The sequence below is a fragment of the Cephus cinctus genome, unplaced genomic scaffold, assembly GCF_000341935.2.
Source record: "Cephus cinctus unplaced genomic scaffold, Ccin1 Ccin1_scaffold0617, whole genome shotgun sequence".
Lineage (NCBI taxonomy): Eukaryota > Metazoa > Arthropoda > Insecta > Hymenoptera > Cephidae > Cephus > Cephus cinctus.
The window spans coordinates 293,769-321,208 of NW_014333261.1; the positions used below are offsets into that span (position 1 = coordinate 293,769).

At 39.2% G+C, this 27,440-nt stretch overlaps 6 protein-coding genes across 33 annotated transcripts in view; 2 read left to right on the forward strand and 4 right to left on the reverse strand.

Annotated features, from left to right (window-relative positions):
- Window positions 1-6,306, forward strand: part of LOC107269177 (nuclear hormone receptor FTZ-F1) — a 43,417-nt gene extending 37,111 nt beyond the window's left edge. For all 5 annotated transcript variants that reach the window (XM_025086472.1, XM_015742743.2, XM_025086473.1 and 2 more), the window contains 4 exons: window positions 738-1,483; window positions 2,622-2,880; window positions 3,344-3,444; window positions 3,660-6,306. In XM_025086472.1, the coding sequence (XP_024942240.1) occupies window positions 738-1,483; window positions 2,622-2,880; window positions 3,344-3,444; window positions 3,660-3,806 (1,253 nt within the window). In that variant the 3' untranslated portion in view covers window positions 3,807-6,306. The remainder of the gene's footprint in view (window positions 1-737; window positions 1,484-2,621; window positions 2,881-3,343; window positions 3,445-3,659) is intronic.
- Window positions 6,307-6,882: 576 nt separating this feature from the next.
- On the reverse strand, window positions 6,883-8,683 carry LOC107269201 (glycine cleavage system H protein, mitochondrial). Of its 2 annotated transcripts, XM_015742794.2 has the most exons (4): window positions 8,491-8,604; window positions 8,258-8,399; window positions 8,044-8,187; window positions 6,883-7,961 (listed from the first exon to the last, which is right to left on the reverse strand). In XM_015742794.2, the coding sequence occupies exons 2-4, from the start codon at window positions 8,397-8,399 to the stop codon at window positions 7,732-7,734; spliced, it is 516 nt and encodes a 171-aa protein (XP_015598280.1). In that variant the 5' UTR covers window positions 8,491-8,604; the 3' UTR covers window positions 6,883-7,731. The 2 variants fall into 2 exon arrangements, with proteins under 2 accessions (XP_015598280.1, XP_024942272.1); XM_025086504.1 differs by having other exon boundaries at window positions 8,258-8,683.
- Window positions 8,684-8,884: 201 nt separating this feature from the next.
- Window positions 8,885-12,462, reverse strand: LOC107269179 (protein arginine N-methyltransferase 5). 2 transcript variants are annotated; one of them, XM_015742749.2, is made up of 12 exons: window positions 12,352-12,461; window positions 11,890-12,009; window positions 11,705-11,823; window positions 11,398-11,621; window positions 11,144-11,323; window positions 10,871-11,080; window positions 10,604-10,809; window positions 10,412-10,534; window positions 10,166-10,341; window positions 9,892-10,095; window positions 9,632-9,813; window positions 8,888-9,561 (listed from the first exon to the last, which is right to left on the reverse strand). In XM_015742749.2, exons 2-12 carry the CDS (start codon window positions 11,976-11,978, stop codon window positions 9,409-9,411), a joined length of 1,866 nt encoding a protein of 621 aa, XP_015598235.1. In that variant the 5' UTR covers window positions 11,979-12,009; window positions 12,352-12,461; the 3' UTR covers window positions 8,888-9,408. The 2 variants fall into 2 exon arrangements, with proteins under 2 accessions (XP_015598234.1, XP_015598235.1); XM_015742748.2 differs by having other exon boundaries at window positions 8,885-9,561; window positions 10,412-10,809; window positions 12,352-12,462.
- A 124-nt stretch (window positions 12,463-12,586) lies between these two features.
- Window positions 12,587-18,301, forward strand: LOC107269175 (zinc finger protein on ecdysone puffs). 2 transcript variants are annotated; one of them, XM_015742740.2, is made up of 10 exons: window positions 12,587-12,710; window positions 12,928-13,256; window positions 13,343-13,486; window positions 14,288-14,520; window positions 15,370-15,715; window positions 15,786-15,944; window positions 16,014-16,254; window positions 16,334-16,537; window positions 16,633-16,817; window positions 16,911-18,301. In XM_015742740.2, exons 2-10 carry the CDS (start codon window positions 12,933-12,935, stop codon window positions 17,430-17,432), a joined length of 2,358 nt encoding a protein of 785 aa, XP_015598226.1. In that variant the 5' UTR covers window positions 12,587-12,710; window positions 12,928-12,932; the 3' UTR covers window positions 17,433-18,301. The 2 variants fall into 2 exon arrangements, with proteins under 2 accessions (XP_015598226.1, XP_015598225.1); XM_015742739.2 differs by having other exon boundaries at window positions 12,588-12,710; window positions 13,328-13,486.
- A 43-nt stretch (window positions 18,302-18,344) lies between these two features.
- Window positions 18,345-19,517, reverse strand: LOC107269202 (selenoprotein F). The gene is made up of 4 exons (XM_015742795.2): window positions 19,087-19,517; window positions 18,858-18,976; window positions 18,666-18,787; window positions 18,345-18,586 (listed from the first exon to the last, which is right to left on the reverse strand). Exons 1-4 carry the CDS (start codon window positions 19,129-19,131, stop codon window positions 18,405-18,407), a joined length of 468 nt encoding a protein of 155 aa, XP_015598281.1. The 5' UTR covers window positions 19,132-19,517; the 3' UTR covers window positions 18,345-18,404.
- A 2,336-nt stretch (window positions 19,518-21,853) lies between these two features.
- Window positions 21,854-27,440, reverse strand: part of LOC107269260 (thyrotroph embryonic factor) — a 69,691-nt gene continuing 64,104 nt past the window's right edge. For 10 of the 21 annotated variants that reach the window (XM_025086558.1, XM_025086557.1, XM_025086554.1 and 7 more), the window contains 3 exons: window positions 27,119-27,267; window positions 26,803-27,024; window positions 21,854-26,645 (listed from right to left, as the gene is read on the reverse strand). In XM_025086558.1, the coding sequence (XP_024942326.1) occupies window positions 26,559-26,645; window positions 26,803-27,024; window positions 27,119-27,267 (458 nt within the window). In that variant the 3' untranslated portion in view covers window positions 21,854-26,558. The remainder of the gene's footprint in view (window positions 26,646-26,802; window positions 27,025-27,118; window positions 27,268-27,440) is intronic. The other 11 variants (XM_025086550.1, XM_025086547.1, XM_025086553.1 and 8 more) reach the window with 6 other exon arrangements.

Consider the following 27,440-nt stretch of genomic DNA (forward strand, 5'->3'; position numbering starts at 1 on the left):
GGGGGGAATTTGGGATGGGGGCGTGGACTGGAAAAAAAAAATGGAACGCTCGGTTCAGTCGCGTCTCTCTCTATCCGAGATTCGTGCCTCTTTTCCGTCTGCGCGGTCGAGTTATTTTTAACTGTCATCGTGGGTAATGCAATATTCAATAATTTCGGAATTTAGGTTTTTAGGTGAATGGTCAAAAATTTTATGTAACCAGGATCTTGCTGAATGTTTACCCGGTACGATCTTTATCGATCTTCGTTCCGGAGTCATCCTTGATAATACATGCGAATGAGGTGGAGTTTGAATTTTGTTTTTTTCTTTTTCCTTCAAAAGGCGTTACTGGTTTAGAATTGGATGATCGTCCCTGGAACGTACGTAGTCGAGCGCATTATCGCTTCGATGATTACGATCGGAATAGGAACGGGCTCTCCGCAGCCTTTGTCCTACTTAGGCGCAATTAGCGGCGACTTCCGCTTTCGTCCGTGGCGGCCTTAGAAACTTTACTTCCCCCTCAAGGTTGGCTGCAGTTGCTCGCGGCTCGATCGAAATTGCGATGTAACCGGCTGCCTCGGAAACCGTGCGATTATCCGGCACTGGCGCAACGTCGAAAAAGAGAATACGATACGAATTGCTAGAACGACACGCGAACTTGGATTCTCCTTCGTTGGACGGTATTTACCATAGAAGGAAACAAGTCGGTCTCTCACGATGTTACTTTTTATTTAATTCTCTTTAACTGTCCTTTACAGCCGTACGTGCAGACCGAATGCGCGGTGGAAGAAACAAGTTCGGGCCAATGTACAAAAGGGATCGCGCGAGGAAGCTGCAGCTTCTCAGACAACGGCAAATGGCTCTTCAAACGATAAGGGGCAGTCTGGGCGACCCCTCGAACTACCCCTCGGCCGTGACGCCCTTCCTGCACATCAAGCAGGAGATTCAGATACCTCAGGTCTCGAGTCTCACGTCATCGCCGGACTCGAGTCCATCCCCTGCAGCCGTGGCAGCGGGTCTGGTCACGACGCAGGCCGGAAGCGGCGGCGGCAGCAGTGCTACCGGCGGAAGCGGCGGCAGTGGCGGCGGCGGCGGCGGGGGCGGCGCTGGTCAACATCAATTAATAGCACCCTCCAATCAGCCGAACATCTCCGGCGGTAATCATCATCACAATCCCAACCCCAGCCTGGACAGCAAACTCTGGGCCGCCAACTCGACCACCCTCAGTCCCAAGGACTTCAACTACGGCGAGCAGTCCCAGCAAGCTCATGGAAACGCGCCCACGCCCTCCGCCACTACCCTTAAAACTAGTCCGCTGATAAGAGACTTCGTGCAAACCGTGGACGATCGCGAGTGGCAGGCCTCGCTTTTTGGACTCTTGCAAAGCCAAACGTACAATCAGTGTGAAGTGGACTTGTTCGAACTTATGTGCAAAGTGCTTGACCAGAATCTCTTCTCGCAGGTCGACTGGGCGAGGAACTCTGTATTCTTCAAGGATCTCAAGGTTTGTCAGTTCAGAAACCTCTGATCAATCAATTTACCCCGAAGTCTATTGTTATTGAGACACTATTTTTTTTTACCCGCATTAATATACCTAATCGTTAACAAGAGAGAATTTCATGGCTCTTTCTGCACAGGTATTTATCGTAGATCGTGAAAAGTGCATTTTTTGGGATAATTATTAACCACGTGGCGATCCTGGAATTATAAGGTATAATCCATCCCGATACACCCTCCCTCCAGCGTGATCGTGGAGCTGATCGGAAATCGTCCTCGTGTAGCTCTTCTCGTCCAAGTGCCTACAGTTCTTACCGATAAGTTCCCCGTTGCTCGGCTGCCGGTGCCGTGAGCGGGGATGTGAGGTAACCAGCAGCATTGCACAATCGCTGAATGATTTCAAGCATCGCCTCATATCTGGGTCATAGCAAGATACGTTTCTAGGTTATGGCGGTTGCCCCAAAGCGGGTCCATAATAATTCTTGACTATACGACTCGCGAATAATTCAATTCCACCATGGGTATTATCCATGTATCCATGTATCGTTTTTTTCTTTCATAATATTCTCCACGCGTATTCCCTCTGATTGCAGACGCGTAACCAATCCGAGAGTCACACTTTGTGTTCTCGGTCTAAACTCTCAGCGGGGTTTAATGACAGTATGAAATTTAAAAAGGAGACTATGTATGCGGATAAATAATGAAGTGCCGCGCGATGCTTCACCGTATGCGATGTATTATAAAAGTAATCCCAGTAGCAAGACTCGGAAATTATTATTATAACAATGGAGTCGTCAGCTGCACCTAGTGCAGCCCGTCGCGGTTCGCTCTATCTCGTTAAAAGTCCGCGTGCTAAGATATCATACGGCTGAGCTTGTTGGATGTATCTGGAAATAACGGGTCTCATTGTATAATCAGGTTGCGCTGTACGCGTAGCGTCGACCGTGATGTTAAACGCTTTTACGTTACGCGCGCACTTGGAGTAGCAGCGCCCGTTCGTTTCTAATACAGAGGGAACGAGAGTCTTTGAGGAACTGATTATATTGATAAGAAAAACAAAAAAAGGAAAAGAGGGGGTAGAGATTGTAGGACGCCAATGCCACGAGAAAATACATAAATAATTATTGATGTCATTCGTTGTTCAGGTTGATGACCAAATGAAGCTTCTACAGCACTCCTGGTCAGATATGTTGGTGCTCGATCATCTTCATCAGAGGTTACACAATAACTTACCGGACGAGACGACACTTCACAATGGCCAAAAGTTTGATCTCCTTTGTCTCGGCCTATTGGGGGTTCCTTCCTTGGCGGATCTCTTCAACGATCTGTCCACCAAGCTCCAAGAGCTCAAATTCGACCTGTCCGATTACATCTGCATGAAATTTCTAATGCTGCTCAATCACGGTAAGACTCGTGCGATGGCTCCTTGCCAGTTTTGTAGATTGATCATTGAGAGAGGTCATTTCGCCTTTTGGAGGTTGAAGAATGAACTTTATTCAATGGTCTTGATCCTTGACACCTTGGAAAATAGTTGAATGACTCTTACACCCGTTGCACTGTGAATTTTAACAAGTCCGAGGAATGGACTGACCTTTGCTGGTCATCCAGTGGCGAGGAGCCCCAAGGGTCCAGGTACAATGGATGATGTAGAGCTTGGTACTTGTTAGCTTAGTCCTGGATAGGAAGACCCTGGGTGGTTCAGTGGCGAAGATCAGAGTAACGTTAAACGAAGCTCCGGGTGCCGTGTTGTTATTATCTTGGGCTCAGGGGAAAAGGATTCTTAGTATTGTACCAGTACCGTGTTATATAGAACGTACGTGGAGGAGAGGGTCCTTTGGTTAATACATTATTGTCCGTTAATGTGCAGATGTGCGTGGACTGGTGAACAAGAAGCACGTGCAAGAGGGTCACGAACAGGTTCAACAGGCTCTTCTGGATTACACGTTAACCTGTTATCCGTCTATACCGGTAAGTAATTTGAAAAACAAAAAGAATGTAGGAAAAAAAGAAATGGGGCAGACTTCTCTGGAAGCTGATGGAACGAAAACACGACGTGACGTTATAGCAGTGGGTTTCAGTGGGTGAAATAGTAGCTGCGTTTGAGTGTCCAAGGTGGAGACTGTTGCGAAGGCAAGGGTTGTGGTTTTCGTGTTATTCTAAAGGTGTTTGTCTTTTGTCAACAGGACAAGTTCAACAAGCTGCTAGCAGTATTACCAGAGATCCATGCGGTGGCGAGCAGAGGGGAGGATCATCTTTACCAGAAGCACTGCAACGGCGGTGCGCCGACGCAGACCTTGCTGATGGAGATGCTTCACGCGAAGAGGAAATGAAAGGACGAATCGTTTTGGCAGCTTTGTCGTGCAGACGATCTAACGCTGTATATTGAGAGTCCTGGTTGAGACCCTGGCCGTGATATAAATCAGCGGTAACAGCGGTAGCGGCGACTGCAGCAACGGCAGCAAGAGCAGTACGAACTGGATGAAACGGGAAGATCCTGAAAGGGATAGAGGTACCTGCGCGAGGTGGAAGTTATATCGTCCTCGTCGTCGCGATTACTTTAGGTCTTTGTTTCTCGTGAGGATTGGCCAGTGCTGCTTAGGGGGATCGGACCAAAAGTTAAATGGGGTAGGGGCCTCCTGGTTCAAGGATTACCTTTGCAAACAAATCAAGTATAGACGTACATACTTTACATATATACATAGTATATGTATTATAAAGTGTATCTAAATATATAAACATAATGAACATATATTTTCTATATTTGATGTTGAAGTTTTAGAGATGTATCCACGGAGAATTACCCCGGTTGGCGGGTACAAGCGCAGGGAAACAGTAAGCAAGATGCCTTGAAAACAGTACAAAGGGTGGTTAACAAAATATTGGTCAAAGGGCAGGCAACTTTTGTCTAAATAAGTAAAGCTATTTTTCTAATATTAGAGGCGATTATTTTTAAGCATACCACTGAAGCCTTGCTCTCACCTAAACGAATATCCTACTACTAAAGAAAATCCGACTTCTCCAGCCGTTCGTGCTTTTTCTGCAAGGGATTCAATGGGCATACTCGAGTGACAGTGAATTTGCATGTGATATATGTTTGTCGCACGGCCACCTGGGCATCCTTAGAACTTCCTACAAGATTAAAAGAATAATTAAAGAAAATTCTGCATTTTTGTCACACTTGCACACAGCAGGGCTACTATATTTGTAAATACTAGTTAACACATTCCAATTACGTTGTATAGTATAAAATCATGTTAAATATGTAATTACGAATATTTTGTGTATAGTTTAATGAAATAAAATATATTTCTGTTGCTTACTGAAAAAGAAATCACTAGCTACTTAATGTCTTCACTAATTTTAGTATTTTATTCATGTACTTTTCTTTTTTTTTTTCTCTTCTCTTTATTACTTTTCAAATAGGTGGCGGAAAAAAAAGAATAACCACAAATTGCGAATATTTTATTACTGTATATTGTATCATAATAAAGAATTATGTTTAAGAAAATAATAAAAGAATCATTGGAGCAAGGTTTATGTGGTCCTATACTATTGTGTAGCGATTAATAATAAATATATAAGAAGAATATTGTCTTATTGCAGTTGTTAAATATAATGAGAAATATTTACTAAATGTTAAGATTAGCGATCGATCATAGTTATTTTTCACTACTAGATTATTATTATTATTGTTTTAGTCGTTAGTCAGAAAATTCTTCAGTGCTGTGAAGATTGGCCGACCCTGGCCAGTCTGTGGTACCTAAGCCATCGGTTTATTACACCTGCTAGTATCCAAAGTCAAAAAATTTCGAGATCGATAGAAATCCTTGCACCAATTGCACCCGTTGCCAACTCGCCGTCCATCCAAGATATCTCATTGGCTCTTTCGCTCCGTACTCTTTGTGCCTCTTCGAGCTCTTTACCTTCCTCAGTTCATTCCGCACGTCGCAAAATGAAACTAGGGGAGAATAAAATATGCCGAATTCAATTGTTATTCCTTTCAATCAGTCCTACTACGATAATCAATCAAAAGAGTCACAAACACTCCGAGTATAGTTATATACTACATAGGATACGTCACAAAATTATAATTATTACATATATATCAAAATACCGCGCAATCAAGTAGCCAGCAACGATTTCTGTCATCGCTCACACTTTTTGACTTTTGACAAAAGAAAAACAAAACAGCAACTTTATCGATTACGCTAAAAAAACTTGTTCCCAAATTTTCAAATCGTCTAGTTCAACGCATCGTACAATCAGTTAATATTATAATAATAATATTAATAATAATAATACAGTGATGTTAGCATTCTTCGCTTTGTCAGGCAAAGAACAGACCGACGTTTTTACACTTTCTCTTTTATCAATCGCCTATCTTCTTCGTCCTTTATATATACATATATATATTCTTTTCTCTATCTCTAACGCTTCCACATTATTTTGACACCGACACGAATCGCACTACCTCCTCGTAACCGTATTAAGTTTTTATACTTTTACATTTTTAGTAACCACATACCTCAGACTAGACACCCGGATAGCAATGCGATACGATTTTGAATCTCGGTACTTTTATATATATTTAATAATTGTTTATTGTACATTGATAATTTAACGCTGTACAATATCAGTGAATCTGTTGTAACTTTGTTTGAAATGATTATGCATAGGATTGTTGCAAAATACTTTTTTTTTATAATTTGGCGCTTTTGAAATCGCTCTTTGCTGTTTGGGTGGGTAATGACAGATTTTAAAGCTAGAATGCCTTATTTATTGTGTAACAAGTTCGCTTTAACTCCGAATATACATGAAACATTTACTGAACGTGCCGATCTGATAATTTTGGAACAACCATTCTACCAATTCGCAAACACCATCCTTTTCCATTCAGCCACCTATCCAACCACCCAACCCACCCGACCCAGCCCTATCGTTCTACTGTGTAATGACTCCGGCGGTCCTTTAAACTTGTAACCTTTTGAAAGAATACCATCAAGAAGATGAATATCAGAATGAATAATATATCCATTATCTATGTACATGTCCATCCTATTTAATCGTCCGATAAAATTCCATTGCAAGATGTTTTAATCGACAATTGTAATTAGGAAAATAGGATAATTAACGGTGTTATGTACATTATGTTATATATTGATGTACAGTTACCAAGTAATCATCGGCAAAGCTCTAATTTAATGATCAATGTGATTCTTCGACTTTCGATTTGTCATTGGGATAATTATAAAGAAAGAATTATAATACGTGAGTTTAAGCAAGAAAGAGAGAGTGAGAGAGAGAGAGAGAGAGAGAGAGAGAGAAAATATTAAAATTATAAATCTTATGCGTTGTTGACACTGCCATTAGGAGCTGGCAATTGTAAATTATGTAGAAAAAAATTAATTGACTGTAAATATATCTTTATTATTAACATACAACTGTTCCTCCTTAGATTCAACGATATAATAAAACTTTGGCCGCGTTTATCGTTAACTATCCTCCAATTTACAATTAACGATATTCACGCGATTCTCGCATTTATCTTTAGTCGTAACGCGTCACATGCAGTAATAGAAATTCATCATTACGTGTTTACTCTTGAATTATTTTATATTCATGTACCGGACAAGAAGAAGATATTATCTTCGTAGCGAGCGACACATGCAGTTTACAGATTCGTGAGACTCATTCAAATTGCCTGATAATTTTCATCAAACGTTATACTTCCTTACGTTATATGTACATAAGTATATGCGCATCATTTATTTAACTATAATTATTATTAATGATGATTTGATACATTATCAACGGTTTTACTCATAAGTATTTCTAACTTGCTGTGAAGTTTGATACCATTAAAATACTTAGCGCAGTTCGTAATGGCGAACGCTATTGATAGGATAAAAATAGAATCTTAGTTAAATCAAGCAACGGATTGTTAATATTGGAATTCTAATGGAAAATTCATAAACGAGTTGTCTAAATGAGGTTCCAACAAGGTAAAAGCTTTTGCTAGATGTATGTTAATAAAACTTGGTCGTGTACGTTAGATATTTTCAAAACTTATTGAGGCGTTCATGAAAATTCATAATAGTTCTTGTTTTAAATAAATACGATTAGAGGGATACTTGCTATTTCACAATCAATTATTAATCGCTAAGTATGTGTTATCAATGTTGATATCGTGAATGTCTCTTGACGCGAATTGATAACAGGGTCTTGTAGTGATTAATGGTATGGTAATAGAGGTCACTAGTGTGGATCGCTCTTTAGATACTGATCGTAGGACTTCTCATCCATTAGTGTCTTGATTTCTTCACGATTTGATAATTCTATTTTGAATAACCAACCATCTTCATAACAAGAGCTGTTAATTAAACCAGGCTTGCTCTCTACAGCTTCGTTCTTCTCTAATACCTTGCCGCTGATTGGACTTATCACCTCTGAAGCAGCTTTTACAGACTCCAAAGCACCACACTCCTCTGCGAACAGTATTGCAATATAATATTACTTTGGAATATATTTAAGGAACTTTATACAGAGAGGAAAAACAATCTGACAAACCATTTTTACTAATTGTAACTCCAACGTCAGGAAGCTGTGCATAAACTACATCTCCCAGAGCATCCTGAGCATAATGAGAAATGCCCACTGTACCAATATTTCCTTCAACTGTTATCCATTCGTGCTTATCCGTATACCATCTCTCTGAGCATAAAGTAATTCAGACAAATTAATATATATATTCTATTCTATGTAAGATAAAATTTAAACGTACCCGCTCGTACGCATTGACTAGTGGTTATGTGACGTATTTTGAAGATTGACGCCGGTCTCGACGCTGTCGCGAGGAATTGGCTATCTTGAACGCAGATAGTCCTAACCGCCAGCTTTGTTATTTGTGTCACAAAACGTGCCATCTTCAAGATCAATTTCCTCAGGTGATTATATTTTAATTCACTTCTGTTCCTATGTCGTCTGCTCTTCGGCGACCTTGAATGAGTTACGTACCTTCCGCCAAGGGGCTATCCGAATCAGAACAAGGAGTGATGGAACGAAGAGTGTCCGACCGCGAGACTCAAGCAGACTCAGGCGAATGACGAAAACTTCCACAAGCTATTGGCATTTGTTGCCCAAGAGTTGAGGATACGAAGTTTCTCGCTTTTCGCGTCATGGATACTCTTATCATGTGAAAAAAAATTCTGAAAACCATCTCTTAACATTGGCAAGAGTACAAGGAATATCTAGTTCCTCATGGAACTTTCTTACAGAATCTTTTGTAGATCCGGCATCAGTTTCAGTTGTATTAGAAATCATTGATTACAATCAAAAACGCATTTGACGAGTTCTTTAGATTTTTCCTTCATTTTATTGTGTATTTTTTACAAAATAAGAATAAGGATTTGCATTTGCGAAATTTTTTTGCGTTGAATAACAATATTAAAGTTATTAATGTTGGACCCTTTAATCCTGCTGTTCAAGACTTACGATTATACGAGAGAAAAGTTTGTCTAGTTTTGGCTCATCTCTTATTATTCTTATCGGCGCCTGGTTCTTATGATCACGTGAGGTGAATAGGTCACTGTTTAGTAAATTTCTTTACAGTTGAGACTCATAAACAGCTTATCAGTATTGTACAATATCGGTGACCCTTAAGTTCAATCAAAATAAGTATGAAGTGTAACAAACACGTTTTACACCAGTCTGTGTATCCTGAGAATTTTTGTGATACTGTTCTTTCCTTTACGCCGTTGTAACATACGACATTTATTCAATAAAATTAATCAATATTCTTCTTTACATGCCTTTAAACAGATTAGAGGAAGAAAGACATTTTATTGTGAATCCTTTACTGAATAGATTTCAGGAATACTTTTTTGACATTATGAACACAAATGAAAAATCACTTTTGGAAATGTGTATGGATAATTAAAGGCCAATTGTGGAAGATCTTCCATTAGGATTATGCACCGATCCACATATGGGTTTGGATAAACACCATTCGTACCAAACATTCTTTGTACTACACCTTCTCCAAAAATGTATCTCAATCTCATCACCAGTCTTAAGCTGCACTGGCTCCTAGAATTTATATAAATTCTTTTTTACTTGAATTTCAAAAACATTTAAAATATATTTACTAACAACGTACCTTGATTGGGAAGAATATTGGGAACCAGCTGAACATACCAGTACTATGAGAATTTGGTTCTATACTTAATTTAACAGTATCGTACAGTACTGCATCAAAGTATCCAGAGAATCCATGTAATACTGAATTTTGTCTTACAGTAAATTTCTTAACTGCATACCGAGTATTATCAATAACAATATCTAAAAATGAAGCGCAGTAATAATATATTAACAACAGGGACGAGAAAAATGTTAATTCATAATTACAGTTAAACTCACCTTTGTTTGGATGATGAAAAGAAAACAAAGATTGAGGTGCCGCAATGTCATATTTGTTCTGCAGATGAACGACATAGGGCGTTTCAAAATGAGCTATTGCATGTTTATCCTTTTCCTTACACTGTTTTACTTCGTTATACAATTTTGAGGATTGTACAGGGCTGATATAAGATGTATACGAAGATGGTATACTAACACCATCATCTTTAAAAGCAATAAATATTAACAAAATAAAACATGTATAAAAGTATTAGCTTAATTTGTGAATCCTGACCTTTCAAAAATTTCTGTACACCATCCAAACATTCTGGAGACAATTCGTTGTCCCCAAACGAACCAAGTAATTCAGACACAAGAATGTCTGCTTTCTCCGGAGCTTCCCAATTTCTCATATCACATGATACTACTGTCACTCTGTTTGACCACATTTCCTTCACTAAGGCTTGTAAACTGTAATTGCAGCATATAACATAAGTTTTTAATTGTACAATAATACTACTTTTAAAATTATGGATCTTACGTTATCACGGCATTGGGATTCTTCTCCACAGCATACACCTTGACATTCTTGTGAGCGTGATCAGCAGCATTCAAAGAAGCTCGCACCAATGGACCTCTACCTGCTCCGACTAACATAATTACACTGTAAGAAACAATAAACTTAATTAATGGTTTTGATAGAATTTTAATTGCACGAATTTCTGTTACTAACATGGGTTCAGTTTTCCTTAATTTTTTACTTTTATCCACGATAGCCATATGAATTGCTCTCTGATACTCTGTGTACTTTACAGGATCTTTTTCAAATATTTCATAAGTTTGTGATTCCAAATTATCCATCAACGGTTGTAAGGGGCATTGCAGGTAGTCCTCATATCCACGAGCAAATTTTTCAACAGGTCCGTTAATTTGACAGCTCTGGTTAAATGAAAAGTTTAATTAGAATAGTTTTGATGTTAGGATAGTCGTTGATAATTACCTTCCACAAGTAATCTAAGTAGCTGTGATAGTTGCTAATGTTTTGATGCCTATTAGCGCCTGTTAGAATAAACTGAATGTCGTGTGAGCAGAATTTTTTTATTAGTGTTTGATGAGCTCTACTCAATACGGGATATCCTCTCTTATTAGATATAAATAATGTTGTAGGAAAAATTAAGCACTTCACTGGTTCACCCAGCCATCTATCAATCTGTAAATTAATTATTTGTAAAATTGAATATTTTTTAATTTCATATTTATATAATAGATGTACCTCCTCCGATTCGGGTAAGTCGTGGCTTACTATTAAAGCAACTCCTATTTTACGTTCAAAATCACAAACTGTTCTAAAAGAATTCCACCACTCCCATGGACTCTCTAACGAATGTTCCTCATCATCTCTATAGGTGTAAGCCTGTTTTGCAGGATTTTCCATAGGTACTTGAACCCAAACCTTTAACAATAAAGAAGTGCGTAAAAGGTGGTACGCATTGTGCAGGATGCATAAATGTCATCTATGGATAGTACCTGAAAAATGCAGGTGGTCATAATTTTATCGTATATTATTCTTGCAAGATTCATGTGTTTTTGTATGTTTCCTTTTAGTTTGAAAGTTATTGCAGGCACTCCCAAATGTGCAGCAAGAGAGAGCTCTTGATTTAATGCAGTCTCACTGTTCTTCATCAGCATGGGAATCTTTGAATCTGGGTTGAAATAAGGTGATAACTTACCGATCACCAAATTATTCCAATCTACAAAGAATAAGAATGGCTTGCTAAAGTTTTATAATTATTAAATACTATAGAGAAAGAAAATGAATGTGCAGTCTTGTTACCAGAACTGCATAACAGCATATCAGATCTTGTAAATGGTCCTGGTCTTTCTTTTGCATTTCCACTAAAGAACTCTCTTTTAAAATTTGGATGAACCAAAGGTACACATACAAAGTCAAACCTATAGAACAAGCACAACTGCATTGTAATACCAGTATTCAATAAATTTATTTATTTAATATCTTACTTATTTGTTGTGGCTTGATGTAAACAATTGTTTAAATTAGGAGCAGCACAGAAGTCCAGCCCGCAAGACACTGGTCTGTGAGTTGCCATTTTGAATATTGTTTATTCCAAAATTGTATGACTGAAACAATAAAATAAAATATTTAAAACAAAATATCTCATTTTGTATTTGTGCACTTATCAAATAACTAAGACTATTGTATTTCGCATAATATTGTTCCATGTCCAGCTTAAATAAAATAAATGTATATTTATTTATACAAAACCTATTCTTTTTTTTTTTAATAATACATGAAAGATAAGTAACCGGCGTTTTATAGTATCATGTACCAAATATTAGTACATATAACAATCTGAAATGTGCAAAACTCAGAAAATACAATTCGCATAATACACATAAACTTGTCTAGCGCAAAGTAGAGATTTAAAATTTTTATATTTTAAACAACTGAAAAATAATTACCAACTATGTGAACCTTTGTTTGAATAAATGTTTTACTTATGAGTTTAATGCATGAAACAGTCGTAAGATAATGCATGTGTTTAGTAGGGCACGTGGTCGTGAATTAAGACTTAGGGTGCATTTACACGCAAGCGATAAGTAAGTTGGAAAAATTTGTCCAAGTAATTCGACTATTATTGGTAGACTCTCTGCCAATCACAGGTGTACCAATATTTTATTATCGACCAGTTCTTGTAGGTAGAACTTTTAAGTTCGTGCCGTTTTACGTTTATGTGACGCTTGTTGCGGCCTCCATTTGTGCGTGGATTTTATTTCGTCTACATTTTTCAGCCCTTTACATAAGACTGGACTCCACTTAGGTAAGTCAATACCAAAACGATTTCTTCATGAAATAAAATGATTTTCATTTGTGGAACTGTGTAAAAGATAATGATTACAATAATGAAATACTTTTTGGAGCAACCATTTTTTACTCCATATCCCCAATTCTCAAACGTTCCGTACTAAGCTAAGACAATTCACACATTTCTTGTTTAGCACTATTTTTGTAGTTAAATGTTTTTTCTTCGATTTTAGGAACAATGTCCTTCAATCGAGGAATGAAAAGGGATTCCTTCGGGAATAGAAACTTCAATAACCGTGGCGGAGGCGGCGGCGGAAGTGGCGGCGGTGGAGGTGGTGGAGGCGGCGGAGGAAATATGGGGGGCGGTGGTGGAGGAATGTCTGGAGGTGGCGGCGGTGGAGGTGGTGGTATGAATCCCTGGGAAAGTGGCATGATGCCTGGAAGAGGAATTCTACCAACGCCAAACAATAATCTGTCTCTAGCATCACCACAGGCTCAACTTGCGATAGCTAGTAATCTCCTGACGAATCTTCTTCGTAGTCAACAGGATACACAGCCACAAGTAAATATATAAACTATAAATTACTTAAGCAATGATGTACATATATAGAATAATGCCTGATCGTACAAAAGTATCCTACACGAAAGGTACCATCCCTGCTGAGCCTTGGAAATAATTTTGGTGGCCCAGGCCCAAATTTCCATGGTCAGCAGAACTACTCTCCTGGACGCTACAACGATCGTCCCATGAGACATCCAATGAAGAATAATCGTCCTCAACCTTACAACAAGGTATGACTTAACACAAAGTTAGTATTGATTATACAGAATATGAGCTTCCGTTATTTTTCTGAGAGAGGATTCGAATGGAACTTATTGATGAGCGAGTTATTATTTTTCGCACAATCCTATTTGACATTTCATTACAGTCTCAGGCTGTTACATAGACTATCTTTGGATTCGAAATTTCTCCTCGTACTCGTCCAGAATTCGATGGGTCGTCTGGATATTCGTTATTGTACAGCAGTGCACGGGCGTCCCGTCGACTCTATACGAGATACGCAGCCCTAATAACTCATTTGACTTGATTTCTCTGTTGGTATTGAATTTGCGTATCTCGGTGTCGCCAATATGTGTACAGATTCTCGCAATTCTCGCTACACCACATTACTAAGCAATCAATCCCCATACTTATCACGAAACTCTATTGATAACGGTGCGTAATAACAATTTCAAGGAGAAGCGCCAATTGCTTTGTAAAGACTTCGCATCTTTTGAGACGTATTTGGATACGAATGAAATTTCCTACCAGTACCAGAAGACGACGTTGACATGTACGTCTTCTGTAAAAACAGGAACTCGCCACAACTCTTGTCTCTGTTCTGTCCGCTTATCTGGATGTATAAGCAGGAACAACAGAAAATCCCGAATTTATGAATATTTCTATTTCCCGAGTCCCGATACAAGTACAAAATATTTGTTCTGCCTTCATTTCCCTGTGGTTACTACGAATCAGCTTCGATTCGTGAAGAATCACAGTTATTGTCAGATACTTCTCATGACGGTTTGGTCGTGTTTGACCTACATGACTAGATGGGCAATAATCGCGCCCGAGACGGCGTCGTTGGGCGACGTGGCCCATCCGCACAACAATCTCGTGCACCCCAGTCCGGAAACCAACGTATGAACGGAAACCAAATTCAGCATCGCAACGATAAATCTTCTAAACCAATTCCTGCCTCTAAACAAAATCAGACTGCCAAAAAGGAACAGCAGGATGTTAAGACCTCTGATAACGAAAAGGCAGAAACACCCGTTGTCAAAAGGTAAGCTCCTGGCGATTGCGACATAGTCTCTTCAAAACTTCAACAGCGGGTTCTCATTCTCTATTATATATTTCTCTCTATCACGTACAAGTACACAACTCACAGCAACCCTACCTACCTATTTACCTTATGCCTACCAACCTACCTACCTTCGTACGTCTTTTGACATAAGAGTATTGCAATACATTCGGCAATCCGTTTCTTGACGTCCATTAATTGATCTTTTTAAATTAAATCCAAAGCCTTGGCTACGTTTCTTTACTGCATCCTGGTTACGCGATACTACAACCCACAATTCATATCTTGGATTTAAACGCGCGAAAACTGCCTGCCTTTAGGGCAACCTCTGGATGATCCACGTGTATCACGTATTTCAAGAGATTCTTCACATCTTGCGGCAGTCCTCGTTAACAGTTTCGTTCGTCAAATCATTTTTCACAAACGTTTTATATTTTCCAAGGACCACTCGTCATTCCCATACCGCCTCCTTCGCTATGAGAACCGTGGGTTTTTCGTTTCATTGATAAAAATCTCGTTTCTTGATTTTTTTTTTATTTTACTATCACTCGGATCGAGTCTAGATAGATATGCAGTACACTTTTTTTTTTAAATTAGGTATCCAAGCGATTTTATTATTTACCAAACTGTTTTCTCCATCTTTTATCCCATACTCATATATGAACTGGGTAAAAAAAGTTTTTTCTAACATTTGAAATTTTAAGAGAACTCCGGTCTTGTGTCACTCCCAGATCTCTTGGAGATCTTCTGCTTTAAGAAGATGGATAAAACAGTAGGATACACGTCCGCGTAACACAATGTACCTGAAGAGATTATACATTTTTAAAACAGTGAGAAGGGCAGTAATGATGCTCCGGAGGAGAAGAAAGCAGAAGTGAAGGAAGAAAAGGAGGAGATAGCCGAGGCTACTCCAGCAGAGAAAATTGAAGGTGAGGAAGAACCAAAGGAATCTGCTGCAAGTGAGGAAACTGAGCAGACTGAGTCTACTCAGCAGCAGACTTCTTCAAAGGAAGAGAATGAGCCAGTTCAGGATAAGGATAAAGAGAAAGATAAGGATAAGGATCCTAAAGCGTATGGAAAAAAATCTGAGGCAAGACATGCAGAGAGTCGATATGCTGAGGTTCCTATGAATCGAATGTTTTGTCCTGTTTGTAACAAGCATATGTGGGATGGATATGTAAGTGATACTATAACGCAATTTATCTTATTATCATATCAGAAGGTAGAATGACTATGTCCTATTTTAGTCATTTGAGAATCATCTTCGTGGACGAGCTCATCAACTGATGATGGATAAATTAGATGAATCCTATAAGCTTAAGGTGGATCTGATGCGTCATGAGTTAAGAGTTGCCGAAGAGCAACGTGAACTTACCTTAAGTAATTCTAAACGTCGTGGAAAAAAGGTACTTCGATAGATTTACTTTTTTATTAATAAAATCTGACCTTGTATTAATTTCATGCAATTCCAACAGCTTTCCGTAGACCTTAATGTCAGAGAATATTGCACAATGTGTGACTTGAACTTCTACGGTACTTTGTCGAGTCATCGAAAGAGCGAGAAGCATCAACAGTTAAAAACATTTTTGCATCCAAGATGTTTCCCATGTGTCAAGGAATTCCCATCTCGTATAGAATATGACGAGCACTGTCTTACACCAGCGCATATGAAGAATGCTGTTCAAAATGAGGAGCAGAGAAAGAACAAGAAGAAAGGTCAGTCGACGAATGCAATGATTAAAAAAGAGCAGTTATACAGAGCATTAGAGAAAATTATATTTTGTTGTATTTGCAGAGAAATTAGCCAAGGGTGAGGCTGAAGTTCGCACTGCTGAAGATGAAGAGAAAGATATCGGAGTAGAACCCAAGACTGAGAAGGATGAAGAACCTCAGCCTGCTGAGAATACAGTTTTTCTTACAGATATCACTGATGATATTACTGATACAAAATACAAAGTACCATCTTTTAAGCATTGTCGTCAAAATCAAATTGCCATTGGTAATTATATTTTATTTGTCCTATTTATTTACTACTTATATCATTCACACAACATTCTTATTGAATGTTTAATATTAACTTGGTTTATTTTTCAGGTAAGTCTCTCGTGAAAGAGGTCCAGGGTTATTATTGTGAGAAATGCCGACGTTTCATGATGACATCAGATGACATGACAGCTCATCTCCGTACCATAACTCATTATCGTAACTTTGTGCAAGAGGTAAAAGCATTGACCTCAACTCCTGGAAATGCCACAACGAAGACGTTAGACGAATCTGAGGTATTCTGACTTATGAATAAGAAAATAATAACCAACTCTTGGCAGGGATGCTAAAATTAGAAATTTAATGATTTCCACATTTTTCTATTTCAGACCAACGAGAAGGAGACACAGAATGAGAACGAGGAGGAGGAAGAAGAGGATGGTCCAGGAAGCTGTAAGAGACGTAAGACCTCAAATTCTGAAGAGAACAACGAAGATGTTTCTGAGACAGCCAACGAAACGAGTAACGGAAGCGCCTTGGCAGCAAAGAAATCCGACGGTGATGAGAAATACGATCCTTTGGAGGCAGATGCTGAGTCTGAAGAGGACGAAAGTAATCGATTAAATCCGGAACAGAGTCAAGCGGAAGTCCAGGATGCTGAGATTAATCAAGAGAAAAATACTCCAGCAGAAAAGATGTGGGCTGATATTGATAACGATAACGAAGGTGAAATAGGTAATCTTTTGGATGAGACAGGAGAGGAGAAGGATCAGCAACCGGAACAGGAAGCGGAACAGACAGTAGCGCCACCAAAGGTTGAGAGAAATATCACGCCGCCACAGTCAAAGCCTCAACGAGGTCGTGGTTATCCTCGTGGACGTGGAGGACGAGGACGAAGATCTCGTCGGTAAACTATCGCTCCGTAATCGGAAAACATGTCTAGGATTTATTCTACGAAGCAGAAGTTGATAACAATTATTCTACCTGTATGTCCGCTTCGCGGAATACTTGGCGATGCTAATTATGTTTTTGTGTTGCGATTTCGCACTACGAGACAGAGGAACAATAATTCCAAGTCCGGAGTAAGCGTAAATCGAATGCGGATCCCTGTGCACACGGAGTAATTGCAATAGAGACTAAAGATTCGTGGGCAAAGCTTTCTTCTTTTTTCCTTTTTTATTCTTATTTTTCTCAGTGCAATTTTTTTCGGAAATAACATCACGACTGCTAAGTTATTTCAGATCGACTGTAATGATTATCAGAATATAAATGTTTCTACCTATAAAAATAAGCGGATCAAGAGGTTGAATCAAATGAATTAAGAATAAGGTCTTATCTTGATTATTCAAATTAAGCGTTTCTCCTTTTTTTTTGTATTGCATCTGCAATATTTTTTATCGTGTAATTAATATCCACAGGCATCAATGTCAATAGACAACATGAAACATGATCTCTAATCTTATACTCTTAATCTTACTGTTCAAGTGTCGCACTGTCAAATACATCCGGCCCAATTTTTCTCTATTTCTCTCTATATGAAATTTAATCAGATGTTTCACTTTGACGCTGTATTTCGACATTTTTGTTGGTCGAAAGGCAACTGGATGCCTTGAGTGTTTCAGATTGATTGACATCATTTAGATGGTAATCGTGCACCATGAATTTTACAATGACTAATTATACATAGGAAATTTCATTCCAACAGCAGAGAGTAATTTTATCGTCGAACTTCGTGTATTGATACTATGAAAAAGAACGAAATAAACAGTACACAAAAATATCTTCTGGTTTTTTGTTTTTTTTTTAAAAAAATTTCAACAATGTTTATAGGATAATGTTTGTTATATTTTCCAAGTATAAAATTGGTGAATGAATTAATTGGTTTAGTCTATGGACAAGTGAGTGGCTAAAAATTCATCTACTGAGTCTGTATCCCACTTATGAATATCAAGTATATCTTCAACTTTATTGTCCGAATCAAAAAGCTTGATAATTGGATCCAAGCCACGGACGTATTTTATTTGTAGATTCTTGTACTTGCTGGGACGATCACTTTTAATGAAGGCTAAAATAAAATAATATATTTAGTCATAATGCTTTGATTAATTACTAATCTGCTAAAATACAACAAATTAAATTTTTACCCTGAATCTGGGGATATGCTCCAAATTTACATGTACACACTTCAAGGACTGCCTTTGGGTAACGCTTCTGACCTAATGCATCATCGTCATCATCTTTCAAGCAACATTCCTTGCATTTGTCACTATAATTTGTCAAGTAAAGTCATTATGCCTGAAACAGTGCATCACAAGATACTAAAAGTATATACTCACTACATATCATGAAGATTATAAGTAACCAATTTTTCACATGTGGAACATAGTAAATTAGCTTTATTGTATCCTAAGAGCTTGCAATCTTCTGCCGAAAAGTCTGCGGCAATTGTATTTAGCTAAGGAAAAGAACAATATGAAACACTACATTCTGGTTATGATTTTCATCATAAAAACTCACACGATAATAAATTGACAACAGTAATACTAAATATCCAAATGTACTTACTAGTAAACCAAATATTAATGGGTACATCACTGCATGAACGTACATTTTATGAAATGATACGAATAACTATTGACGTATACAACAGGCGCCATAGATGAGTAAGGAGTAGAGTCCCTCTAGTAAGAGTCCGGCCAACACCCGGAAGGGACGCCATATTAAGGGCTGGTTTGGCGCCACCATGACATTGCGCGAGACTCGGTCGAATCTCGCGCCAAGCACAGGCAAGCCACCGTACAGGGCTTAACGCCATCCACCCTACACAATGCGAATCTCACCCATATAAGTATTCACACACACCATTCTATTCCGGAAAGAGCCCATAATATGGCGGAGCCAATGACTAACAAGCCCCACCGTTGGCCGGACTCTTTGGCCGTTGGCCAAATTTGTTCGTTGGCCGTAAGAAGCTGTACAACGCTACAGTTTTTAGCGCAGCGATGAGTGGGGAGATGCACAACGCTCCGGTTTTAGGCGATACCAAAAGCATGGCGCTAAATCGTAGCGGCGAGTCCGGGAGTAGGATTTCGTGACCATCGCCTCCGTCGACAATGCGAATCCCGTCGTAGCCGAACTAAGCGTAAACACGAACGCGTAGCTTGGCGGACAGAGGTTCTCCGCTTTCTTCTCGTTCTCGTTCTGATTCTTCCTCGAGCCGGTCTCCTATACTGGTCTCTTGGAAGCACCCCCCATATCCATTTACAACCTTCTTCTATTTGTATATTTATTACTTAATCCTTCATTCTTTACTTTCTTACTTATCTCTTTCCTTACTTCTTCTCTAATTTTATAACTCTATTCCTTATTTTTATACCTTTTGACTTTTTTATTTCTATCTTCCTTCCTGTCTTCTCGTTTCACTCTGTTCCCTCTCACTTTCCATTGTGCTTGTCTTATACTTCCTATTCCTTTGGTCGGGTCGAGCTATTAATTCAAGTAGTCATATAAGAGTAGTCATCCGGTTAGTGCAGCTAGACTTAAGACCATGGTGTCGGGGGTTGCCCTTCCGCCTCATCTGTTGAGCTTGCTCAATGGGTCGGGCCCAAGTTGTGGCCGCAACAGGTCCTTATGGGTCTCCCGACGGGGGCCTTGAGCCCCCTTAGGGTATCTACGGCCATGGTCTTTCGTATAGTGAATCTAACCAGGTGTCTAGCTCTCGCGTATTTAGTATAATTTGTTCGCTTTGCTAAAAATGCTCCAACATGTCGTTGACCCTTGGGCACTTGTGTGGGTAGAGACGATCCTATGTGTCGGTGGGGAGGTCGTGCGGGGTAGTCCGTTGACTCTGGGTAAAGTCCGATTTGTGTTTGTGCTTGGGGGTCTCCTTCACTTGGGGTAGGTGCGGGTGCTACTGAGCACCTGCTAGTATAAAGTCATCCTCTGTCGGAGACATTTTGCGCGGGGATCGATGGCTAACGGGGCCCGCCGCCGGCGGCGGGCGTGGTTCCTTACGTCTAACCCACTGGGCTCGCCCGTAATATTTCAATTTGAATGTAATTCATTTTCGATATTCTACAGTTTCAATTCAAATTTTATCTACTCCGTATATTCTGCGAGATTTTTATTTAGCTTCAATTTTATATTTTGAATAAATTTTGAAAGTAAATCAAGATCCAATAATATTTAGTAAAAATTGAGGTGCTACACGGGTGTCAAGTTGGCACTTTTTTAAAAATGTCTTAAAAATATTTCCACAATAAGCTTTTTCAATAACTCTTGAGAAGTTCTATATTTCCCGGTCTCGTTCTAAGAGTTGCTTTGGGAACCAGCGGTGAGTAGCGGAGAACCTCTGCCCGCCAAGCTACGCGTTCGTGTTCACGTTTAGCTCGACGACGACGGGATTTTTATTGTCGACGGAGGCGATGATCACAGAATTCTACTTCCAGACTTGCTGCTACGATTTAGGGGCATGATTTTGGTATCGCCTAAAACTGTAGCGTTGTGCATCTCCCTGCTCATCTCTGGTAAATAAAACAAAATTATAACCGTCCCCGAACTTGCCGCTACGATTTACCGGCATGATTTTGGTACCACCGAAAACCGGAGTGTTGTACATCTCCCTGCTCATCTTTGCTCAGAGCAACCCTTACAACGAGGCAGTTCATCGAATTAAGCATAAATACATATTTAAGCAATATCTGATGAGCGGCCTCGTTCTAAGGGTTGTTCTGAGAACCAGCGGTAAGTTGCGGAGTACCTCTGCCGGCCAGGCTACACGTTCGTGATCACGTTCAGCTCGGCTACGACGGGATATGCTTTGTCGACGGAGTTGATGATCACAATATCCTACTTCCAGACTCGCCGCTATGATTTAGCGCCACGATTTTGGTATCGCCGAAAATCGTAGCGCTGTGCATCTCCCTATTCATCTCTGCTCCCTATTCACCTGTGGAGCCACGTTTTTAACTTTATGACAAAGAAGTTTCATGAAGTATCCAGCAGACGCTGCTATTCAAAATTTAAAACGCAGCAGATAACATTTCACGTATGTAACTTGATGAAATAAAAGCGCGAAACAGTTAATAAATTTTCTTCATCTTTCACCCTATCAAAACAGTAAAATTCATTGGAAGAAAGAAAAAGTTTTTCCTCCAAGTATTCTTCTGAGTTAAAACCCTGTTGCGTTCACCAGAATATAGTCGGTCAAAAACCGTTTGAAAATTTCCACCATGCAATTATCATTCCTTATTCCATCACCTGAAGCAGCATAGTCATAGGATAACGATAGTAAGAAAGGATAAAATTGTCAGATCATAGAAAACAACAATGATTCAATTAAAACAATAACAAATACATATATTTCTCGAAATGTGGTACAGTAGGTTTCTTCTTTTTTTTTTAAATTGGTGGTCGTTCATACTTCACAGTTTTCACTTTTTGTTTCTCATTTCGTACATGGATCGGATGATTTTGGCGTGACGGCATTGTGTGTTCCGTTCTCTATATCTATTCTTGTCTCCTATAATCTGAGAGCAAAGCTGGTAGCATCACACACGTGTGTCTGCCCCTAGTTCGCTGGCATTTTTATTTGCTACAATATAATTCACTATCGTCGGATCATCGCAAAAATGTCGAGGACTATAAACCGCGGCAACAATGATCGCGCGACTCCAGCCAATCACTTTCAAGCAAAACAGTCATTCGAATCGATCGATACCTTCCCAAAAACAAAAAGATACAAAGGGATATTCATAGAAGCGACAATGGATTCGCGCGAAAACATTCGGCCTTCCTACTATTTCATTAACCCGCCCCCGGCCCCCCTTCAGTGCCATGCAGAATATCGAAAATATTTTCTAGTTGCAATAAAAAATTCTCCCATCAAAACAATTGCAAGGATATTGAATCAGGCGTATACCACCGGCACGAATAAACTTGAAGCATTTTCATGGAAGCTACACAAAAATCCCACCTGGAACAATCACCCACAAGAATCCCAAGATTTTGAAACTGACAACAGATAAAAATGAATAAAGAGCAACGATTCAAATTAAACTATCGTCTTACGTAAAATCGCAATGGGATCCTGTCGACGACTCAATTATTGTCGCTTAAATGAAAATGCTGCCAAATCTTTCGCAAAGCTCCAATCCCCTCTTCAATCAATAATTCTGTACAGATCCTTTATACGCTGTCAGGTATCTTAACACTTTGCCATCTAATCAGCCTGTCGTTATACCGACACCTTGAAGAGAAGATAAAAAAAAAGATAAAAACGTAGAATACGACTGAGAACTCTAATGCAGCCATGATTTATCTCCATGTAACAATTTCTCATCTCTCTATAATATTATACCGAAACAAAATAAACATCTAAAAACTTAAAAAGATGTAGGCTAGTAGCCGGAGCAGCCACCTTTACAATCAATCACGATCGTCATCGTTCCTCTCGTCATAATGTAATTACAATTATATATAAGTAAATAGTCTATACACGAAATAATGTTATGAGGTCGTCAGGATCGTCATTGTAACAGTCGCGGTCGGTTAGAAGAATTATTATTAACAACAAATAATAATATTAATAATATTAATAATAATAATAGTCATCGTCACGGCCGTATCGTCATCGTCACCGATGACGACGACGTTGTAACATCTGTCATACAGAATCATCAATCTTAGCGTTTCGGACGACCGTGGGCGGTTTGTGACGTTACGTTCCTTCTCTACGTTGGCGACGCTTTCCGCGCACTTGAGCGCCACTACGATTTAACGTGTGAACTATATGCTAACGAAAGGAGAAAAAAAGAAAGAAAAAAGTACTTTCCTAGCCTTACAATAAAAACAACTAGAATCACTGTGTACCATCACCACGTGGATACGCTAGAAATATTAAAAACCCTCCGGGAGAACTAGGAGCTAGATTCGTGCGCAGAAAACGTCGATAAGAATTACATTCTTTAATTTTCTTTTTTTTTTTCTTTCTTTTCCCCTTTAAATCTTTTCTATTCCTGTCACTCCCTCTCTCTCCCTCTCTCTCTCTCTCTCTCTCTCTCTCTCACTCGCATAACACAGCACGATTCCACGAATCAATACACAACGATCGTTATCCATAGTTTCTTTTCTGTTTCTCATTATTGTTATATTAAATTCATGATTTTTTAATGATAAACCGAGCGATTCTTTAAAAAGATCTGTACTTGTTTGTTTCTATTCTTTGTCCTTCTCTTTTGTCTCTTTCACTCTTGCCTGAATAACATATGTATATCACGCTCTCTCTTTCTGTCTCTCTCTCTCTCTCTCTCTCTCTCTGTCCTTTCTCCTTATGCATATACAATATTACAGGCTATCTCACTTCAGCACGCATTCCGTCGCATTCTCTCCATTCAATCACAGGCTCTATCTTTGTATCTTTCTTTGCGTTACTCTCTCTCTCTCTCTCTTTCTCTCTCTCACTTTGTCTTTCTCTCACTTGGAGATATTCGCTAAAAAAATATGACGTCGAAAAAGGAAAAAGAAAAAGTAATATCGCAACGACGACGAGGCCAAGGCAAATATCTTCGCGATACGGTTGTTGACGACTGTCGTCATACAGTCGTCATCATGTGACGTAACAGCGTAACGTGTCTTGGAAACAATACACGAGATTTGTATTACGTCGACGCACGTGCGACAAGACGTCGTCCACGTTATGTCTTAAGAAGGACTTCGTCACTATCCTGGTTTACAATTCGCTACGCGCTTCGTTGAACACAATACAAGGCCTTACAATTAAAAAAGAAAACCAAAAATAAAAAATAACGGATTGATCGATATTCTAGGGCCTCTTAGGTATATCTATAGGTATACATGTACAGTATTTAAATACGTTTTCGTGTCCCGCCAGTCTGATGTATTTATATGCGCGTGAAGAAATTCTTTTCAATTTGTTATTGTTTCCTTTAACTTATCGTTAGGCTGAATCGTGATCATTATAAATTTTGACGTTAAATATCGAACGAAAAGAATTATACAATTCTAGCCGACAGTCCTAGGACAGTTTTTAACATAATTTTGCGCGCGAGGAACGTCATGTTTATTATATAATATATTTATATACTATATATCGTATGTGTACTTATGTATCTATATGACATATCTATATAATGTGCGCAACGAAACGAAACGAATACCAGACTTTTGTCACAGCACGCAGACATGATCCCCGAGCAACGTGGGATCAGAATAGATTTCCTACGATCGCGCCACATTTTTTTTGTGATCCGTATCGAGAATTATTTACAATGGCTCGGTGAACGCGACGCGGCTGGAGTAGCGAGCTTAGGCGTTACTGTTGTTATTATTATCATACCGACTTGATAAAGCGAATTAGCACGTGACCGCGCACGTGGGTATTTATATTATTTTCGCTCCTTTTCTCCCTCCGCACTTATTATTTTTTTTCTTCGTCCTACTTCTCCGCCTTCTTTTACTTATTGTTATATAAGAAAATTTAGCGCCCGTGAAAAAGGCACCAAAAGTAAGCTCACATGATTCAACCACGAGAGGTCTCTATCATTCCATGTGTAATTAACGCCCTGGCGGCTGGCCCTGGTAACCAATACGCGACTTCCTGTGTACACCGGGTCTGTGAGGAAGACGGACAAGAGAAAAAGAAGTACTGAAGTGGATGATTAAAGAAAAATTTATAAAGCGAGAAACAGAGAAAGAGTAAGAGAGAGAGAGAGAGAGAGAGAGAAATAGTAAGATGATGAGAGAAAAGAAACAGATATCGAGGGGATTGAAAGAATAAAAATGATAATAACAGATCATAACAACATGCTTAAACGTCATTATTGAATACAGATAATTGATAGATCATTCGATGACAAAAGTCACTAGTCGAAGAAAAGAGCCACGAACAAGATATGCCTGAATGTTTGTGATCGATGACAGACTTTTGGTTCGAGATCAGATTTTATTAAATCAAGACAAAAGAGATGCAACATAGAGAATGAGAGGATTGAAGGAGAATTAGAGAGATAGAACAAGAGAGAGAGAGAGAGAGAGAGAGTGAGAGAGAGAGAAAGAGAAACATAAGTTTAACAAAGAGAGTAAAGAACAGAGTGCGAAGTAAAAGTCAAAAGAAAAAAAAAAGAAAATTCCCCCAATTCCAAGATACATTCTTTTTTCCCTCCTTCTTTACTGTTTCTATTGGCATCGATGGAAAATATCGTTCAGGCATCTTTCTCCTTTTTTTTCTCTCAAGACTCATTTGAAAATGGCGGAGCTTCCTGTTCAAACGTATGCAGCGGTTGGGCTTACGCGCGTGCAAGTGTATAGTGTATTGTATATATATATATATATATATATATATATACAATATATATGTATATATATGTATATGTCTCTCCATACGCAAGTGTAAACTGTATACGTGTACTGAGTGTAAAATGCAATTGTTGGTATTTCCCAATGATAAAAGATAAAAGTGATCCGATCGTAATCTGCGAGAATATGCGTGCGAATGTAATGTGTACGTTTGTTTATACATATATTGCGTCATCGGATTAACATAACGTGTGTACATGGTGTGTGTCTTTGTAGTGTCGCGGGTGTTACGTAATATGTATACGTGTCCTCTTCATTTAAATGTAGATACAGGTATCTCTCTCTAGTATTGTTCATACTATAATATGATATCGATATTATATATAATATATATATAATCTAACTATACATATAACTATGTACAAGTGAGGCTGAGGAGAATCTAGGGGATGGATAAAAGGCATCAGGTTGGTAGATAAGATAAGTTTTCACTTAGTGTTAACGCGAATAGGATTATACGGATGGGATATATGGGGAAAAATGGGTGATGGATAATGTTGGGGGGAGAGGGGAGGGGGGTATAATGAATTTTTTTAATAGAAATTTGTGTGGGACTGTCTTCATCTGCGTGTTTCTTCCTGTAGACGACGGAGACGCGATCTAAGTAGGGAAGAGACGCTGGGTAACGAAGAACTGTGAAGACGCGTCGCGACGGCCATTGGTTAGACGTCCGTGTATTTGCTGAGCTTATCACGCAGAAGCATGTTCTCGTTCTTTAACCGATCCAATTCCTGTCGCAGACCCATGTTCTGTAAAAAATGATAAAGGGGAGATCAGAAACAAAATGGCGTCGACTTGCCCTGGCATGAGTCATTAGGGAAACATTATAGTAGTATGAGTCTTTTTTTAATATAAATAAATAATTTTTAACTGTTATCAATATAATCAATGCCCACACGTGCTTACGTATTGTAATGTATATTGATCAGTGTTCGCGTATCCCAGTAGAAGAGGATCCTGGTTTCTCATATAGTTTCTTACCTCCTTCTCCAGGAAGCCGGCTCTCAGGGCTATCTGATTCTCCTTCATGCGACGTGCGTCTCGCGATCTCTTTGCCGCCATGTTGTTCTTCCTGCGACGAGCCCAGTATTTGTCATCCTTCAAGTCGTCCGGAACGAACTGGGGTACCAAATGGAGCAATGTTACCGACGCATACTAGAAGCTCCCTACTTTATCTACATGATGTCACATTCTTCCCTGCGGATGCGGCATCGGGACTCACCTGTTTCCGTGACTTCTTGATCATCGGCTGGGGCTTCAGTTCCTCGTCGGAGAAGGCTCGGGTGCGGGGGTCGAAGTCTCGCCCCGATGACGCCATCGAGAGCGCTACAAGAGACAAGCCATATTGTATTCGTGACGAGTCCTCGGAATCTGTTGCTCGCAAGAGAATCGACAACGGCCACGTTAGTATGGCGAGTATCTATTTCCATTGTCTCTTTACAATTGCCGTCCATGGGTGCTCAAGGATCAGGATGACGAGGGTCATCAGGAGTCAATAAAATTATATTTAAAAAATTCTGTTTTTTTTTTTTTTTTTTTTTTTT